At 48.1% G+C, this 18,740-nt stretch overlaps 1 protein-coding gene across 4 annotated transcripts; it reads right to left on the reverse strand.

Moving 5' to 3' along the window:
- Positions 1 to 2,135: 2,135 nt before the first annotated feature.
- On the reverse strand, positions 2,136 to 5,203 carry ZFAND2A (zinc finger AN1-type containing 2A). Of its 4 annotated transcripts, XM_053957939.1 has the most exons (6): positions 5,064 to 5,201; positions 4,417 to 4,511; positions 3,571 to 3,702; positions 3,324 to 3,475; positions 2,700 to 2,789; positions 2,136 to 2,278 (listed from the first exon to the last, which is right to left on the reverse strand). In XM_053957939.1, exons 1-6 carry the CDS (start codon positions 5,116 to 5,118, stop codon positions 2,269 to 2,271), a joined length of 534 nt encoding a protein of 177 aa, XP_053813914.1. In that variant the 5' UTR covers positions 5,119 to 5,201; the 3' UTR covers positions 2,136 to 2,268. The 4 variants fall into 4 exon arrangements, with proteins under 4 accessions (XP_053813914.1, XP_053813913.1, XP_053813915.1 ...); XM_053957938.1 differs by having other exon boundaries at positions 2,136 to 2,789; positions 5,064 to 5,203; XM_053957940.1 differs by lacking the exons at positions 2,136 to 2,278; positions 2,700 to 2,789 and adding an exon at positions 2,796 to 2,919 and having other exon boundaries at positions 5,064 to 5,203.
- Between the last annotated feature and the right edge of the window lie 13,537 nt (positions 5,204 to 18,740).

Consider the following 18,740-nt stretch of genomic DNA (forward strand, 5'->3'; position numbering starts at 1 on the left):
AACCTCTAACTTGAGGAAGAAATGAGGATGTCTGGCTCCAGATCAGGAGGCTGAAGGATTGCTGTATTAAAACTATACTATATAACATTAATATACTATTTAAAGAGATACTGTACTATTCTACATACTTACTTCTTACTTACCTATCCAACTAACTCAAACTCGTGACTGACTGCTGAGAGCCCGAGCCACGGCTGGATCCCACTGGTCACTGAACCCAAACAACCTTCACCAGAATCCAACCCAGCAATCACTGCAGGTAAACAATCTCCACACCACATTCCTCATGGGGAAAACAAAGGAGCAGAGATAAAGATTGTTTCCTCTTCTGCTCTCTGTGCTTCTCCTGAGAGACAGAATTACATCTCTGTGTCCAGAGAATGTGAATGTCACACCCTCCTGCCCCCAGCCATCACTGCTGGGCTGGGAGAGCCTCTCTCCCCTGGGCTGTGTCCTCACACCGTGCTCAGGACCTGGAATCCCCTTCCCAAAGCACCGGTGGGGTGCACGGCATCGTTTGGGAATGGGTGGCTGGTTAGAAATCATACTCAAAAAATATAAAATGTATATAAAATAAAGCAGTGTGCTAGGGGTGAGTTAGGGTGTTGGCACACACAGGATAATCAGAGGGTGGTGGTACCTAAAACTAAAGCTGTAATTTGAGCTTTTGCTCCAATATAGATAAGCAAAGAGTATTTTCTATGTTTAGACTTCCTAAAATACACTGTGTTATTGCATATCCTATTGTGACATCCTGTGGTTAAACACAGTATTACAGATACTATCAAATCACAATCTTGACTGCAGGAGTGCAAGAAATTAGATTATGTGGAGTGATCAGTGTAGCTCATATCTATTTTACGTGTTCAGTTTGGCCAGCTTGCTGTGATCTTCTCCAAAAACTTCTCCAGGATGAGAAATCACACTGGGCCAAACATAAATATGGGCTAGCACAGATACTTGTTCTGTGCTGGACAGAAATAACATCTGTCCTTTCTTAGGAAAGGCCTGTGGCTCGAGGCATTGATTGTTTACATGAAGCACCATAAATCCACATTTCCTCCTCAGGCAGCATTCCCACTCCAAGGATTAAAGTGTTCAAAAAGAGAGACAACAATCTTTGCACACCTGCAGCACCCCCAAGGATGTACAAAGCACATGCACTAACTGCACTCCCATCTCTTAGAGCATCAGCAAAGATGATTTTTCCCAGGTCAGGGAACTCAGCATTGCTCTGCACAGTGCTGCTCCTCCCACCTCAGCAGCACTGCAGGGGATTGAAGGGGCTGCAGTTACCCTCCAGGTAGTCCTAAGCCAACACTGCAGCCCAGAAGCCCCAGCATGCAGAGGAATGGCTCCAATGACACATGAAATTGAGGTCTTGACCCCCTGACATCACCAGAAAGCCCTGGCATTTTTCTCACAATTAGCTGGATGAGAGGTCTACTTAGATCCCATCTGGGGAATTAGCATTGTTCATTAACAGCACATTTCCATTTCATCAACCTATAATATTTCAGGCCTCAAGCTAAGCAGCTGGATACTCATGCAGTTTTAAAGAGCCAAGAGAGCTGATCAGGATAATAGATGGAGCATTATCTGCCATGACTTCACTTGTTTAAGCTTTTCAGGAAGACAGCAAGAGCAGCCTCCCTAAACAACGCTGTATTTTGGCCTTACTCTCATTACACAAGACACAGTTAATGCTACTTTCTCTGGCTTTTCACCCTGAAACCACAAAATACATTCCTGCAAATCTAGATTTCTGTCTAAGGGACAATACACGATGAAGAATTATACTGCACGTGCCTCTGTGAGCACTAGCCTTCAGACAAGACCTGTAAAAAAGGTGCTTTGGCTTTATAAATAAAGGCCTTCCAATGACATTCAGAAACCAAGAGGAAGCTTCACATGGATGTTGTTTGCCATGCAGAGCCAGAACACTTCCAAAAGGATTGAGACATACGACAGTGGCTTGTATTTCACATTTTCATTTTGGGAAATTCCTAATTTTGGCTTGGCATGACCTGTATTTCATACCAACTGTAATCTACCTAGCACCATCATCTCACTTCCTACATCAAACATTTTTTACAGTATTAAAGTTCTTATTCCAAATATAGGAACAAATAACATTGGCTTGGAAAGGGTAACAGTTTATTGAATGCATAGAAAATAATGACAAAAGTTAATTGCATAGAAATTTAAAGAGAGAGGGAAAAAATATTTACTTTAAAATAAAGAATTGATCCAGACGAAGAGCCTCTACTATCTGCACCTGTAAGACATAAGAATGCACTGTAAGGGTTGCACAACTAGAACTTTCAGTCACATGGAGCTACAACATGCCAGGGAAGGGCTTGGGCCATTTATTTCAATTCAGGTGCTTGCTGTGTTTTCCTCAGTCTGATGGCACACCATTTCCCCAGAACTTGGCCAAACCCACTGAACAGGTGGGAGACCAACCTGCAGACACAATCTGATGTCTTAATGCTTTTATCTATGAGGCCACTTTCATCACTCCATTGTAGAGAAGCAGGGATTCACCTGTGCTGTCAGAGCCCCTCTACTGCACTCCCAACACCATTTACAGGTCACCCACCAGCTCTAGAGCAGTTAGAGGTGTGACAGTGGCACTGCCACACCGTGTGGACACCAGCCTGGTTTTAGTTTGTCTTTTCTCCTGGTGCAGCTGATACCTGTTGTGCTGACGATTCCCATTAGATGGCACTCCAATTGCTCCCGGGGACTTGAAGGTGGGATGAGATGCTCTCATCAGAGCTGCATATCTACAAACAAACACAAGCAGGCTCAGCATCTGTGCACTCTGTATTTTCACTCTTCCATCCAGTTTAATCATCTGCATCTGTCACACAAATCTCACAGTCCTACTGCACAGAACAGTCAAGGAATGTCTGCCTGTAAAAAGACAGATTTTTTTATTAACATAAAGTTCAGACTTGGTTTGTCAGGGAATTGATTATTCTTGGTTACTTTAAGGTGCTGGACAGAGCTTTAGGATTCCAGTAAGTGGACCTGGACCCCAAAGGGTGCTTGAGTTGGCCAGTGCCTGTTCTCAATTAGGAAGGAGAGACTGACACAGGTAAGCTTGAAAAATCAGGAAAACATTTGAAAAGCTTTTTCCCTTGGCTCAGAAATTAAAGCTGACATTCCAGAAATTCAGCCTGAGATGCAAGAGGAAATCATGGCTATCTTATTGACCAGCAGTTTCCAGAATTCCCTGTCAGTCCAAGCTCCCCACCAAGCCTTGATACCAGCCCTGAGATCTCATCTTGAGCTGAAATATCCCCAGTCCAGCTCACCCTGCCTTGGAGATGGGCTGGCTGCCCCCTCTGCAGTCGTGATCCAGAGGATGCCGATGTTTTATGCAGAAGCTGCCACCACACTGTTCACAAACCACCTTCATCATCTCTTTTCTTTTGCAGCCTGGCTTGGTGCATTTGTTTGTGAAGATCTGAGTAAGAGAGGACACGAAGTTGGCCGTGTTTGCTTTCTGTGAGCCATGACCACGGCACAGGAAGGCAGCTTAGACTTCAGCAGTTTTCTTACCTTCTGCTTTTGCTGTGCTGGATTGTATTTGCAGTCCTTATCTATGTGGGCTCCAACCACAATATCTGGGATTTCTCCCTTCTGCACTGGGATAGGAGTGTTACAGAGGGGACACACTGGGACCTGCACGTTCTGAGAACACAGAGCACAGGTCAGCATCACAGAAATAAAGAATTGTTTAGATTTAAATAGACCTTTAAGATAATCAAGTCCAACCCTCTTACCCATAGATAATAGAAATATATTCCTAAATGTTTCATGTTCCCATTTGCTAATGCTTTTAAAGATACACTTCACAACAGTAACTGCAAATCCCCATCCAAAAACCACACAGAAATGCTCTGCCAAACCCATTTGTAGCAACACATTTGGTAAGTTGACTTTAAATATCCTTTTGGCTTTTCTGGGATTACAGCCTTTGAATACTTCAAAGGCCAAGTACAGGCCAGAGATCAAAGTTTGGACCCACTTGTTCTATTTATTTCTTCTGTAGTTTCATGTTTGTTGTTCTTCAACTTACAGGACTTGGACCCCAGAAAATTTTAGACCACAATACATTATATGAAATATAAAGCACTCCTCTCTGGGAAAATGCATTGTAAGTGAAAAAAACTAGAGTCCAGCAGTTCTGCCCTCTGAAATGTCATGTTTCTATATATTTGAAATCCAGATGTATCATTAACTCGCATCTTGAGGTTCTCCCATCCACTTTTATTGAAACCACAGGTGAAGTTTCAGAGCAGCCCTTATAAATGACTTAGCCATTCATCTTAGCAATTCAATGACTTAGCATAATTCAGTTGAATTCTGCAGGGTGAATGATGGCTCACGTCATACAGAACTCACTTTCTTGTAGGCAGAGCTGCACTTGTGGTCATCGTAACGGATGTGATCTTTACAGAAGACTTCCCCACATGCATCACATTTCAGAGGAAGGAAATCTGGGAGAAGAATAAAAAAGAAAACATTTTTATGGAACAAAGCTAACAACTCTAAGAGTACTCACAGAAGTCTACAAATAAATTCTAAAGCAGTTTTTGTCGAGTCACAATCCAATTATCTCTATAGAGATTAGATCATTCTTCACAAATATTAAAACTGAAAGAGCAAGAGTGGTAAGTTTTCCTCTTTTTATCTGCAGCATAAGACAAACACAAGCCATAAGCACCTCAGGAACTCCTCGAATGCAGAAACCTTAGTGAGCGATTAGTCAAGAGCTAAGAGCTGAAGTACAAACGCAAAGCCCAGTTTCAGGAATTATTTTAATCTTGAAAAGCCATTCCTTGACAATTTGACACGCACAGGAACAACAGCTATCACTCTTTCCCTCGCCCTGCTGAGCGGGCAGCGCAGCAGCAGCGCTGCTCTCTGCCACTACCGCAGCAGCCCCGGAGAGCCTCGGGGGACAGCACCGGCCCCAGCACACGCGGTACCGCCGCCACGGGTCCGCCCGGGCGGGCGCTGCTCGGGGCTCGGTGCGAGCCCGCACTTACCCAGCTGTTTGCAGGTGCGTTCGGAGCAGTGCTCGCCCAGCCCCGGCAGCTCCATGGCACACGGGGCCCCGGCTCGCCGCGGGCACAGGGACAAAGCGCCGAGCCCCGGGCCGGGCGCGGCCGCCGCGCCTTCAGCGGCTCGGGGCGCTGAGTCAGCGCAGCCGCGTGCTGAGTCACGCTCCCGCCACGCCGCCGCCCCGTGACGTCACTGCCGCCGCAGCCAATGGCGTGCCCCACCGCCCCCGCCGCTCGCCGCGCGTGCGCGGGCGGGGCCAATGGGAGGCCGGGGGGCGGCTGAGTCACGGCCGGGGGCGGGGCCTAGGAGTGGGAGTGGGGAAGGGGAATGGGGATGGGAAATGAGGATGGGAAATGGGAATGGGGAATGGGAATGGGGAATGGGGAATGGGGAATGGGAATGGAGAATGAGGAATGGGGAATGGGAAATGGGGAATGGGAATGGAGAATGAGGAATGGGGGATGGGGGATGGGAAATGGGGGTAGGAAATGGGAATGGGAAGTGGGGAATGGGAATGGGAATGGAGAATGGGGAATGGGAATGGAGAATGAGGAATGGGGGATGGGGGATGGGGGATGGGAAATGGGGGTAGGAAATGGGAATGGGAAGTGGGGAATGGGGATGGGAATGGGAGTGGGGAATGGGAAATAGGGAATGGGGAATGGGAATGGGAGCGGGAGTGGGAAAGGGAAGTGGGAATGGGAGCGGGAAATGGGGAATGGCAGCGGGAAATGGAAATGGGGAAGGGGAATGGGAACGGGGAATGGGAATAGGAATGAGGATGGGGATGGAAATAAGAATAAGGATGGAGATAGGCACTGGGGTGAGGAAAGACTTGGGGCAACAGGGCAAGGAGATGAGCTCGGGGTGGAGGTGGCAGGTGTTGGTAATGGAGACCAGAAACTTTCCCTGTTGGTCTCTGTTTTAAATGTTTGTCTCACTTTGACAAGGCACCTTGAGATCAAGGTGTATTTTAGAAGTGTGGGTCTTTGGAGGTGTGTGACAGTGCTGGCTTCGTGCAGAGCAGAGCAGGGCTGTTGATTTCAAGACATTTGCTACAGGATTGAGAAATGACAAAGCGTTGTTCTGCCCCTGCTCTCCCCGGAAAACACCTGACTGTGCTGTGGTGTGTGACTCAGACGCAGAGTGGAGCCAAGAGGTCAAAGGGGAGCTTTGGGCTTGCCTGTGCTGACTGCCTGCACAGGCCACTCTGTGCTGTTCAACTCCAGGAGTGGCACGTGCCACTCCCCCACCTTCCACGTCACCCGCCAACGTGGCACTCGTGACTCCTGCTGTGGGTGCCAGCTTGCCAGCCCACTTGGAGCACTTCCCAACAGCACAGTCCTGCTGCGTTAAATGATGCCATGTCATCAGCCAGACACTCTGCCCACTCTTCAATTAATTTTCTCTCCTAAACCCATGAAATTACCAAATCTCCTCGTGAAAACCCTTACTCCACAGAACAGCTGAGCTGACAGAGCATTGCATTCTGCCACAGGTTTGTGAAGGGTAAACTCTGATTTCACCTCCTCCACTGTGGGGTTTGCTGCCTGGGGTCTTGTGGGACAGCTGTGCCACATCCATGCTGGGAACACCCAAAACCTGCCCTGGGACACCCTGGGCAGGGGACAGCCAGCGTATGGCACTCTCCCCCATTTCTTCTGTTCTTCTGACTTGGTTGGTTCTGGCAATTTGGGACAGGTGAATTTTAAAATGGAAGAGGAAACAGCAGAAAATATCCAAATGCAAATAGTAAGAGAAAGTCAAGTTATCCAAGGTACTTCAAGAACTCGGCTCTATTATGCATCAGCTTCCTTGTACAACTCAAAATCTTGGGAGGTGCAAAAAACCCACATGATCTGCTGAGCTTGAAGGCTGATTTTTTTTTCCCTACAAAGCACCTACCCACTGCTTGAAAGGAGTGGGATCCCCATGATGTCCCCAGGAAGGCTTGCCAAAAAACAGTGGGGGGAGCTAAGCAGAGAGGAAGAGGTTGGTGTCTTCCCTGGCTGGCTGAGAGTGCCCTGCCAGGGAGAGCTGCTGCCAAAGGGATCGTGTTTCGTGGTGGAGGAGGGAGGAGTTTGCTTGTGGATAACAACAGAAATGGCTCTGCGCAGATTAGATGCTCGTAACGAAGACTGCAAATCCCAAGTCTGGAAAACCACATAGTACAGGCAGGCGTCTTAATAGAAACGAGGATTAGAAATTAGCTGAGGTCTTTAGTGATATTTTTAGAAGGTTGCTCCTGACAGGTTAGGCTGCTGAGAACCAGAGGAAAAGTGCCGAACCCTGTATTACTTGGGAAAGGATCACACAGTGCAGTGTGTGATTAGAGGCTGGCTAGCTTAGTGACAAAGGGGATAGGTGGGTTAGGGCTGATTCGGGAGGAATTAGCAAGGGAAATTGCTTGAGAAGCAGAATTTGATTAGGGGCAGCCAACATGGATTTGTGAAAGGAAAGCTATGTGTAACTAACTTGCTGGAGTCTGGGGGAGGCACCATTCCCTGGCAGCCTGTGGAGTGTTGGTTTTATGTAACTGATCTCAGAGAGAAGGCCTGGCCCCTTTGCCACCAGAATGGTGACACTGGGTGGGATGGATGGTGATCCCCTCCCTCCCTTGCATCTGCATGGACTCTCTGCCTCCTCTTTCCCCATCCATCCCTTCTACTTCCTTTCTAGTTTTTATGGGAGGAGGCCTATTGCTTTCCCCCATGTCCCACACTCTTCTCTCTGTCTTTCCCTTCCTCTCCCTCCAGTCCATGGGATTGCCTCTTGTCAGGGTGTTAAACATCACTGTCCACCCCACCACAGCAGCCTGCTCTGCCTTAGGACCAGCATTTCATCCTAAAGGGGGGATGAAACTCTTCAGAGGAGAACATTCATGGCACAGCAGGGGAACAACTGTCCAGCGTCACTGCCAGCTGCAGGCACAGCGTGGCTGGGGAGCAGGGATGTGTTTCCATCCTATCTCTCAGGGGAGGGTCTGTCCCCTCTCCAGCACCTGGGTTATGACAGCACAGTGCAGAGATGCCCATGGCTGAGACAGCCAGGTCCATCCATCCACCTCCTCTCTGCCTTGTGTGCCCCAAACTCCTCCCAACACCCTCCAGAAGACACAGATGAGTCCCTGGTGTCCCCAAGGTCACCTCGTTGCCTGCAGTCCTCCTGCATCCTGCTTGTTGCTCCTGCTGCAGAGCCAGTGCTTTGGCATCAAAATTCGGGTGACTCCAGCTCTCATTTGCCTTTTCCAGGTCTCTGAACTCCAACCCCAATATCCTGCTTTTCAGCTCATAATTTCATACCAGGCTCTTAAAAGTGGATTTTATTTTTATTGCAATGACCCTGTGATGCTGCCTGATCCCTCTGTGGAGGAGACATGACATCTCCATTACACAGCTCAGATAAGTGTCTTAAAGAGACCACACACGCAGGAACCTAATGGTACCTATTTTTATTAGGTTTATTACAGGAGGGGAAGGAAAGCAGTCCGATCTCCCCACAGGATACTCTGTTAACAGCAGCAGACAGAGAGGAGAAATCTATGGAGGTGGATCAGTTTTCCAAGAATATTAGCTACTGCTGCTCTAAAATTAGAGTCTAGGGAGAGCAGACAGGTTGACATAATTGAAAGGGCTGTCTTATGGGATGACATAGTTAAACAAGTCCATGATCAGCTTTAGAGTGACAGCTCAGCGACTTCTTCTAATCCTCAAAGGAGCACTGAGTTGCGAGGCTGTGATTTAACTAGTCCTGGATCTTATCTTGTGATGATGTCAATATTATTAGAGTCTGCTTCTAAAGAGATGCCTCCAAAATCACTGTACATGAAGCAACTGGTATTACAGGCACGACTCTGCTGCTTCATCCTGCAGAGCCCGTGGTTGATACAAACACTCCCCTGCTGCCCTTCTTACATACCTGATTCTGTCCCTGTGGGCTGGGCTACAGGGGCAGGTCCAGAAACAGGATTAAGAACCTCATTTCAGGATGGAGCTGAAAAATGTCCTTCAGCCGCCCATTTTATTCAACGTAATTTAATAGCAAACACAAAGTAACAAAGTTAGAGGTGAAATATAATAGCAGGAACCCCATAAAAAGTAACCTAATCTGTAAGATAAATAGACAACACTTTAGCCTGGGGAGATAGCAAATAAAAGAGAAATATGAGCAGAGCCATTCTCAATTCATAACTAACTTTAAAGAGAAATAATGAAGATGAGTTCTCCAACTTTTAATGCCCTAAGATTCTTCTCCACCAAAAAAAAAAAGAAACCCCCCCCCCAAAAAAAAAAACAACAAAAAAACCCACAAAAAAACACAACAAACAAAAAAAGCATTTTTAATGTTTTCCTCACACATAGTATGTCCCCAGCCAAATCCCCTGGGTCATTCCCACACAGGGAGGCAGGGAGGCATCCATCAGAAAGGGAAATGATGTGGAGAATGTGGAGAAACCCTACTGCAATTCCTGAAGGAGCAGGAGACACCAGGGATGGAGCTTTTCATGCTCTTGGTTGCCTTTGGTGGCCACCTGCCACTGCCTTGTTTTGGGTGCACAGCTCAGAGCACCCAATGCCTTCATGGTGGCATTAGTCTGACATTTATTATTTTAAGGGGTTTTAGCCTTTTTTTTTAATCAGTGCCTACTTTTACTTCAAAGACTGGGATTTTCCAAGCAGCCTACTGTATTTAGGCACCTAAATCCCATTGAGTTTCAAGTGTGTATCAGCCCTTAGGCTCCTTGGAAAATCCTTGCTAAGTGCCTAAGGGCTCATCGGCAGCCCCCATTCTGCTGCCAGATTTACAGAGATACCATTGCACCAGCAGGAGCTCACTTCTTCAGTAGAACAATCTCTTTTTAAAAGCCTCTTCCTAAATAACAAAATAAACTAGGGAGGACCACCTCTGATGGCTAATTTTTGGTGATATATGCCTGTAAAGAATGTTATATCATCTCCTTGGGTTATGTGGAAAAAAAAAAAAACAAACAAAAAAGCCCTTGGCTTTCTTGGCTGAACTTCTGAGACAAAGTGCTCCTAGTTCCAGCTCTTGGCCCTCTGGGGAAAATCTCATATTTGGTATTTTAGAGGTAAACCCCACCATATCTACCACTGACTCTGATCCCCACTTTGTCTCCAACCCCCTTTTAGAGCATCCAGGAAGGATCTGTACAGGAGGAACAAGAAATCAGCAGAATTAATCCATTTGCTTTGCTGTTTGGGAATGCCCCAACCCAAAAGGAAAGGGCACAGAGAGCAGTCAAGTTGGCAGTGGGATGGGTACAGAGGGTACCTCTGAAAAGTCTGTCTCAAAGGGTGGGAATCATTGCAACAGCCTTTCTAATAGTAGAGGGAAAATAAATCCCTTATCAGGCAATTTCTGGTCACTGATCAAACTCTAATGTCTTACTTAGCAGAAAAGGATTCAGGATCTCCATGGAAGATTTCCTGGAATAACAATTGTCTTTTTGTTGAATCCATACTGCAAACAGCATGCCAGAACCCAGTCCAGCACTACTGAGCCCCAAATTTCCTAGGCACTACCATGATGGCATCAATTAGCAAGGGAAGTTAGACCCCAAATACTCCTTATTCATTCCATTGCTGGTTCTGAATTAAAGTGTTTCACTAAAAACCAAGACTCTATTCCTTAAGTATTTCAGCTGATGATTATTTAGCAACAGTGCCATACCTCAGCATTGTCTTTAATATTCTTATTTTTATCTAGATAAATAAAGCCATCTTTCTTCCTGTTTTGTAGCCCTAAGAACAAAATCTGAACTCTCATAAGTGGGGTTTGGTTTATGCTGTCAGCACAGGAGGGGACCAAACCCATTTTTGGTACAGATGAGTGGGTCTTCTGCAGGTCAGCAGGGGAGGATGGGCAGGGGGTTCCTGGCAGAGCTTGGGAGCCAAAAGGAAAAGGACAGATCCAGGGGGGAGTAGCAGGACAGGGAGAAGGACCCCTTAGGTCATGAATCCCATAGTGGGCAGACAGCCCTTAAGAAATCATCTCCAGAAGCGACGACTCTGATTTGGGTCATACCCACTCTGCAGGTGATACTGGGATTAGGGGATAGGAGATGGATTTTGGCTCTTCTGCTTGTTTCCCCCCACCCATCCATCCCAACCACCAATTTACTGGGGGCTTTTACCAGCCACCACCTCGGAGGCACCAGCAGCCCTGGGGGGTGGTGGAGCACCCGCAAGGTGATGCTCCCATTGGGAAGATGTCCATCCCACAAAGACAGGGACGTGTGACACTCGGAGCCGCGTGCCACGAGGTGGCACCATGTCCCTGCTAACCCGCACGGCGGGGTCACCTCTGCGGCCACGCAGCTGCTGCAGGACCCTGCTCACCTGGCAGGCCGCTGAAATCCTCCCCCTGAGATTTTGGTGGGGCTAAATAACTGGGCAGCCCTCCCTTCTGTAAGGCCCTGTTGAGGAAGGAGGTGGTGCCCTGTGCCATGGAACAGGGGTGAGACCACTCACCTGTGAGAGCCCCCTGCATCTCCTGAGGAATTTGGTCACCTGACAGTGCAGAATTGTGGTGCCATCTCCCACCAGCTACAGCTCTCGTCAGGGGGGTCCTGGGCTCCTGTCCCTGCTGGCACTGGGAGAGGTGTCAGTGTCACAGTGATGGTTGTGCCTGGATGGTGTGTCTGACCTGGTGGTGTGTACTGGCTGTGCCCCCACCCCCCAGGGACCTGCAGGCAGGAGAGCTCATTTCTCACACAGAGCTTGGTCATCAAGTTATAGAATTCTTTGGGTTGGCAAAGACCTTTAAGCTCATCAGGTCCAGCCATTAACCCAGCACTAAGCCATGCCTGTAAATCAGTGAAAAAGGGAAAGCTGTGCACCAGTATCTTTTCCTTGAAATATCAAATATTCACTGTTATTGTGACATGCTAGGAGGGATTCAGGTGAGCCTATATCCCTGAGGAACTTTAAACTCCATACTTTAATATATTCCATCTTAGAAGCACCAGTGCAGCCCTAAAACCAAGGAACTTGCCCGGCACCTGGTTAGTGCCTTGATTAGGCTCCTGAGCTCCCAAATGCTGACTTTCCTCAGTCTAACCCTGTTCTTGGGGTCTTTCAGCAAAGCCCTGCAGCTTAATGCCCTGTTCCTCTCAGGGGAGTTCACCCCCAGGAGCTGTCTGCCCTGAGCTCTGCTGACACAAATCTGATGCTGGCTTCTGTGCCACTGACTGCTCAGGTGCTCCATGGAAAACAAGGTGACTGCTGCACCCAAGTCTGCTTTAGTGAAGGAAACACAAGTGCAAGCCATAGGGATATATTAAATGAAAATTCCCCAATGGATGAGGGGTTTTGCATGTGCTGAGGAAGCTCCAACAACTCCTTCTGCTCTTGCTTTAGAGCATGGAGCAACCAGCCAAAAACCCCTGTGCTTCTTTTGGAAGAGGAAGCAGAGGGAGCAGCTCAAAGGGAGCTCTCCTGCCTGGGTTCGCTGTCCCTGGCAGTGTGCTCAGAACAGTAATAGAGTGCCTGGAAATACTTACATTATTCCTGACACAATGCTTTCTGCCTGAACAATACATTGCCAATTCAATTTATTCAAACAAGTTCCTTGGGAAGACAGCAAAGCAAATCCAGGTGGCAATTACCAAATTCAGACTCTGCCCTGAACTCGGGGAAACAAAGGGGCAAGATATGAGAGAAATAGCAAGTTCTGCTGGAAATCCCACAACGGCAGAATCCTAAGAGCTTTTCATCACGTGCTTGCTGGTATTCAGCTGAAAAACCCCTGTGTCATTGGGCAAGGAGACAGAGCAGCATTGCAATTGCTCTGCTGTAGCACTTAGCACTTTGGAATATCTTTGCTATGAAAATTAAATGCTGGTTTGTTTTCTTTTGAAAGCACAGCAGCACTCGGGCTCCACAGCCCATCACAGTGACACATTGAAGAATAAGTGCATCCAGGAGCTCCCAGGACGGACAGGGCTGCCAGTCCTGCTGTGTTGCACACTGTCAGGCAGGGTGGAGGCTGCCTGCAAGCTCACATGAACCGTCACACCAGTTCAGAGCTTGGTTAAACAGCTTCAGCCGTGTGCTGAGCCTCATCACATCCCAGTCCTCCTTTCCCAGAACATCAGCTGGGACACGAGCCCATAGCCCAGGACTGGTCCCTGTGTCCAGGATATAGCTCCAAGAGCAGCCTCCTGGATGGCTGGAGGGACAGGAAAACCTTCCAGGAGCCTCCACTGTGGCTCTGGGTGTGCAGGAAGGAAACTTCTGTTACAGACACACAGCTATGGAAAATTTCCTCTTACCAGACCCTGCAAACCACACAGCCTCAGCTCCCCATATCCCATTCACAATCAGAGGCTGAGCCCCTGGGATCTTGCTTCATCTCCCCATCCTGTTCCATCCCTCACAGCCAGCTCCTGGGCAGCTGTAGCCACTCTCCAAGGAAAGCAGTTACACCAGGGATGAATTTGGCCCAGATGTAGAATTAGGTTAAACCAAAAGGTGGCAGCATCTTATTCAGTATCGATTTTGCATGAATATTTCTTCTATTAGCCATTTTTCTTTCTAATCATAGAATGTAAGTTTGTAAATTACAGAGGTGGGGAGTAAATATATTGCAACCTCTGGCAAATTGATATTTTTGCAGCAGCAGTAAACTTTTTCTGATGACAGATAATTGAAGGAGCAAGCATCAGATAAAATTCATAAAGATTTGGACCTACTGGAACAAGACAAATGATATTTAATGTTCAGAGTTATAAAGTAATTACCCTGGGCTCCAATATAATAAATAACGACACAGTAAATGGAGTTTAGCTGACCAGGTGCTTTGGAGGTAGCACTGTGCAGGGCCCTGTGTCAGTGGGGGGGATGGAGAGGTGACAGCTCCCTCAGCCCAGGGCAGTGCCTCAGGTTGGTGTCTCCCCCAGAAATGCCCTTTCTTAGGGGAAGAAGGAAGGAGCTGCCTCCCATGGCTGCAGCAGAGCCCTGCATCCCCAACCCCAGATGCTGGGTGCACAGGGAGCCATCATCACCCACAGCCCATCTGCATTTCCAAAGGCAAAGGAGCCTTTGGATAGCCAGGTTCATCCGTACTTCTCAGGAGAAGACTGGTGCAGGTTCTCCAGCAAACCCACAGCCTCCTCTTCTCCCACTCCAGCCAGCAGACATTGGTCTCTTCCCTCAGCACCCAAGAGAGCAGCTAAAAAGAGGAGGGTGACCTTCTCCCTGAGGTGGTCATTGCCCTTTACCCAGGGGAAACTGAGGCTGGGGTGATGAGCATCCCAGCCAGAGCTTGATGTCCTTCCCATGCAACAGCAGCACACCTCAGAGGGACATCACAGAGAGACTGCAACACCCAAAACCAGAAGATACTGGTCCTTACCCAGCTGCAACTCCATTTTCTCCAGCTGGGAAAGTCCGGGAGATCCTTCTCTTAGAGTGAGGAACCACCTTGTCTTCCCTTTTATAGCCCTGGGATGTACCCTTCACCTGGCAGGGTATCTTCATTGCATGTAGCACCTCACTGTGCTAGGCACATCCAGACCTCACACACAAGGAACAAAAAAAAAGGTGGCAGAGCCATATCCTCCTTTTTTTTTTTTTTTTTTTCAAAGCAGGATGTCAGTGCAAGCCTCCCTGGTGAAAAAAGTGCATCACTAAAACGTTTTTAATGCAGGCAGCAGCAGTGGCTGCTTGGCAGCACATGCCAAGTGCCCCGATGGTCAGGAAGAAAACATGCTCAAGCACACACCGAGCTGGGAGGTCCCAACCCAGCCCTTCTTCAGGGCTCCTCAAACATCATCTCTGAGCAGCTGCTGGGAAACCTTAAGCCAACACCAAGCCTTGTTTTTGCTCTACCACCAGCTCTCTACTACTAGTGTGCCTCTGCCCCTTTGAAGAAGTTGCTTAGAAATTCAGCAGCATTTATGCAAGCTTTAGTATTAAAAAATGCACGTGGGTCTGAAAGCAAATATGAAGCTGCTGCTGCTGTAACGCTAGCTTTAAGCTGTCTACAGTCCCTAGAAATTCTCAGTGGGATGTTTGAGAAGGATGTATATGTGTTGACAACATTAAATGATCCATGGCTCAAGGACAGAATTGAAACCATACATCTACTTCATACAGGCACTGATCACTGGGAGAGTGTTTTTCTTAAACTAACCACGGCAGGCCAGGCACCTCGTCCTCCCCAGGAAGGCAGGGGTGGCTCAGGAGACAGAAGGTGCACACAGGTTCCTTCCACATCCCGGGGTGTAACATAGCTCCAGTGAAAAGGGAGAGACACATGGACGCCATCAGCAGGAGAAATGTTCTTTGGCTGCACCATCTTTGAGGGAAATTGAGCATGTCACTTCGGTGCATCACCCTCTTCTCATCACCTCCCAGAGAGGCAGCGCCGCTCGCACACAGCCGCGCAACATCTGGCGAGAGGGCAGGAGGGGCAGGATGCTGCCAGATTCGCTGGGGTGAAGATTTGCCTGCTCTGCAGTACGAGCCCCAGAGCACAGCCCGGGATGTCCCTGTGCCACCCTGGCACTGCAGCAAGAGGAGAGCCCCCAGCAGCAAGTGCTGAAAGCTCTCCAAAGCTGTAGCCTTTTCTAGGCATGAAATTCTCAAGGACAAGGAAAAACTGGCAGACAACAGGGAGGATTAGGTGGTTCCCCAAGGAGCACAAGAAACGCTGCAAGATTGTGTTGTTGCCCATTTCAGTGGGGTGATTACGCAGCATTTGATGCTGGGAAGATGATTTCTATTAGGCAATTTTGCAAGCCTTAGCCCAGCTACTAACAGTAGGTGGTGGGAAGTCATGTTTGCCTGGATGCAACAAAACCAGACTCCTCCAGAGTGCAGTGCCCAAAATCCAGGCCTGCCCTGGCCAGCACCCTGCCCCAGTGAAGCACTCTCCTTGCTCTCCCTCCTAAAGTTGGTTGCTGGTGCTTTCTGGTTCTTGCTGCTTTGCAGCACACTGCTGTGAGCTGCTTGGGGAAAACCTCCCTCCCTGGCTCTCCTGCTGCTTCAACCCCATCTCCCTGGTCCCTGACTCAGGTACTGGTTTCCATCATTTCAACTATTACCAAACTAAAGGGTATTTCTTTGCTCCCTCGTTTATGCAGAATGTTTATTTAATAGGCTGGCCAGCTTCAATTAGGTCTGTGATTACTCACAGATGACAGCTCCAGCATAACAATGTTTACTCTCAAACTCCATCTCCAAGTATAACCTGTGATATATTTAAGGAGAAGGTATAAAACCATTAATGTTGAAATAGCTTTACCTGTGGGAGTGAAGTTTCTCTAACAGCTGCCAACTGGGTAAAAATGTACTGGGGTTATCAGCCCCCTTCACCCAGATGTTTGGTTACCCTCCTGAAAACCTCACGTGGCTGGGTTGTCCAGATGTCTTTGCCTTGCTGCTGACATGTGGAACTCCTTGCTACAGGATCTGTATTGTCTAAAATAAAGGCTAAGTGCATTTTCTTTTTTTTTTTTTTTTTTTTTTTTGTGAAGCATCAGGGCTGGTGGCTGGAAGTGAAATGCAGCATCTTTAGGTCAGATGTGCCCCTAAGATACTTGGGGTGCATTGGCAGGAAGGTGTGTCACAAAAGGAATATCCAAAGCTGTCGTCTCAACATGGTTTTACTTCTCAGGAAATGTCCAGGGTTCCTGGTCTCCACGGCTCCAGAAATTGCATTTTTAGAGCCCAGAGTCTATGTCTTTGTAAGAGGCCCAGCCTGGCTGTCCCTACAAGTTTGGTACCCAAACCTTTAGCTGGGTGAGAGTTACAGTGCTCAGGAGTGGGGAGAGGGAGCTCTGGGGTGGCTCAGAGGCAGAGGATGGGTGTCCCCCATCCCACCACCCACTGTCCATCCAGGGAGGCTGGACTGGCTGTGCAAAGCAGTCCCAAGGAGAGTCCTGCCTCTCTTGTAGCATCTTACAGCAGAAACAGCTTCCACACATCCCCGTGGGTTAATCAGCTGCTTGGAGACTAATTAGTGCCAAATGCTCTTATCAAGAAGACACAGCTGGGTGCAAATCCAGGTACAGCAATGGCTGGGATGTCCACACCCTGCCCAGGACACAGCCTGGTCCTTCCCTGAGCCCTCCAGACCAGTGGTGATGACCCCAGTCTGGCCATCATCGCCCTGGAGAGGGAATTGGCAGCAGAGGTTTAGGAGGGACAGGAAATTTCCTGGCTTTAATTCACTGAACTCTTTTGTTTCAAGCACATTTAATATCTTAGAAATTACGAGTCACAGGGACCTGGGTGAGCCGAAGGAGAAGGCGTGATCTGTGAGGCCAATTAAGAGGCCAATGGCACATAGTGAAACGGGAGCCCCTCGGGGGAGGCCAAGGTTACATAAATAAGTGTGTGAAGGAGCTGCACTGAATCTGGAGACACTCAGCCACTAGTGATGCCCCTTTGAATCTGGGAAAATTAAATATAAATAATAAATGTTTAACCACACAGCAAATAAATACAATGAGGCACCTTTAAAAATTATACTAATAAACAGCAAGATGTTGTCCTTCTGCCCAGGGTGGCTGAGCATCTTCTGCATACCGGAGACAAAGAGCACAAAAGAGGGGGTTGTGTTTGGGGGGGGCCTGCTCAGCTGGGTTGTCTTCACCCCCAGTCTGCTATCCCTGGACAGCAGGGATAAAACACCCAGCAAAACTGGAAATAAAATAGTGCCAAGCTCAGAATGTCAGGGCCTCCAGACCACAAGCAGCTCACCTCTGCCTGTGTGATCCTAATAGGCTTTTTCTGGGCGCCTGGGAGCAGGATTAGGGCTTGGTTCTCAGAGGAGAAGCCCAGAGGCTCCTCATGATGTTACAAATGTTCAAAGTGAGCTGCAAGGTCCCCAGAATTGCTCTGTGTCAGCACTCACTTTACAATAAGAGCTCTGCTTCTTGGCTTCCCTGTTTTTACTGCTTTCTTGGAAGAAGGGGGAAAATGAAATGGAGATATAAAAAATAAAGGGGTCATTTATAGTTAAGCACATTAGGATGGGAGCGAGAGAATAAAGCGGTGAGAATGGCTCAGCCAAAGGCCTACAGGGACTTATTCTCTGGTACTGGCACGGTCTTTACTAGGTCGCTTGAACCTTTTGCACTCTGCTGCAGAGCTCAGACCTGGGCTATATATCAGCAGGCTTGCCATGGTGTGCAGTGGAAAAGCCTGTAACTATCCTCAAAGCCGCTTGTGCCACGAGTTACGGTTCATGGGTGACTTTTATAGGTGGCCAAAGCAACCAGCCCCAACCTGGGGGTGCTGGGTGGTGCAGCAGAGGATGTGGGTTAAGTGTGGCTCAATTCCCTTTCCTGTGATGTAATTTAATTTCTCCCCAAATTCTGCAGGGAAGGAGCAGAGCAAAAGACCTTCATTTCTGTGATTATACATTCCTGGGCAGTTAATTATAGCCTTTGTCTACTTAAACACTTGCACAATAAACCCACAGAGAGCTGCCATCCCACTATACTTAGTTACCAATTTCTTCTCTTCCCAGCCCCTGAGATTTGGTTTCCCATTTAGTAGAGGTCACTGGAGCCAGGCTCTCTGTGGGGTTACCCTGGCTGCCACCAGGGAGCTTGTGCCAGAGCAAAATGTGTCCCTCAATTCAGATTGATTCCGTGGAGGCTTACACTGGTGTTTGGGTTTCTTTAGACC

The sequence above is a fragment of the Vidua chalybeata genome, chromosome 16, assembly GCF_026979565.1.
Source record: "Vidua chalybeata isolate OUT-0048 chromosome 16, bVidCha1 merged haplotype, whole genome shotgun sequence".
NCBI classification, from domain to species: Eukaryota; Metazoa; Chordata; class Aves; order Passeriformes; family Viduidae; genus Vidua; species Vidua chalybeata.

Bases quoted from the DNA above. Each gene is read 5' to 3' on its own strand.
- ZFAND2A (XM_053957938.1), bottom strand. From the start codon at position 5,118: ATGGAGCTGCCGGGGCTGGGCGAGCACTGCTCCGAACGCACCTGCAAA. The intron at 4,512-5,063 runs GTAAGTGCGGGC...TTCTTCTCCCAG, and splicing joins ACGCACCTGCAAACAGCTGG to ATTTCCTTCCTCTGAAATGT. The intron at 3,476-3,570 runs GTAAGAAAACTG...TCTCTTACTCAG, and splicing joins CAGCACAGCAAAAGCAGAAG to ATCTTCACAAACAAATGCAC.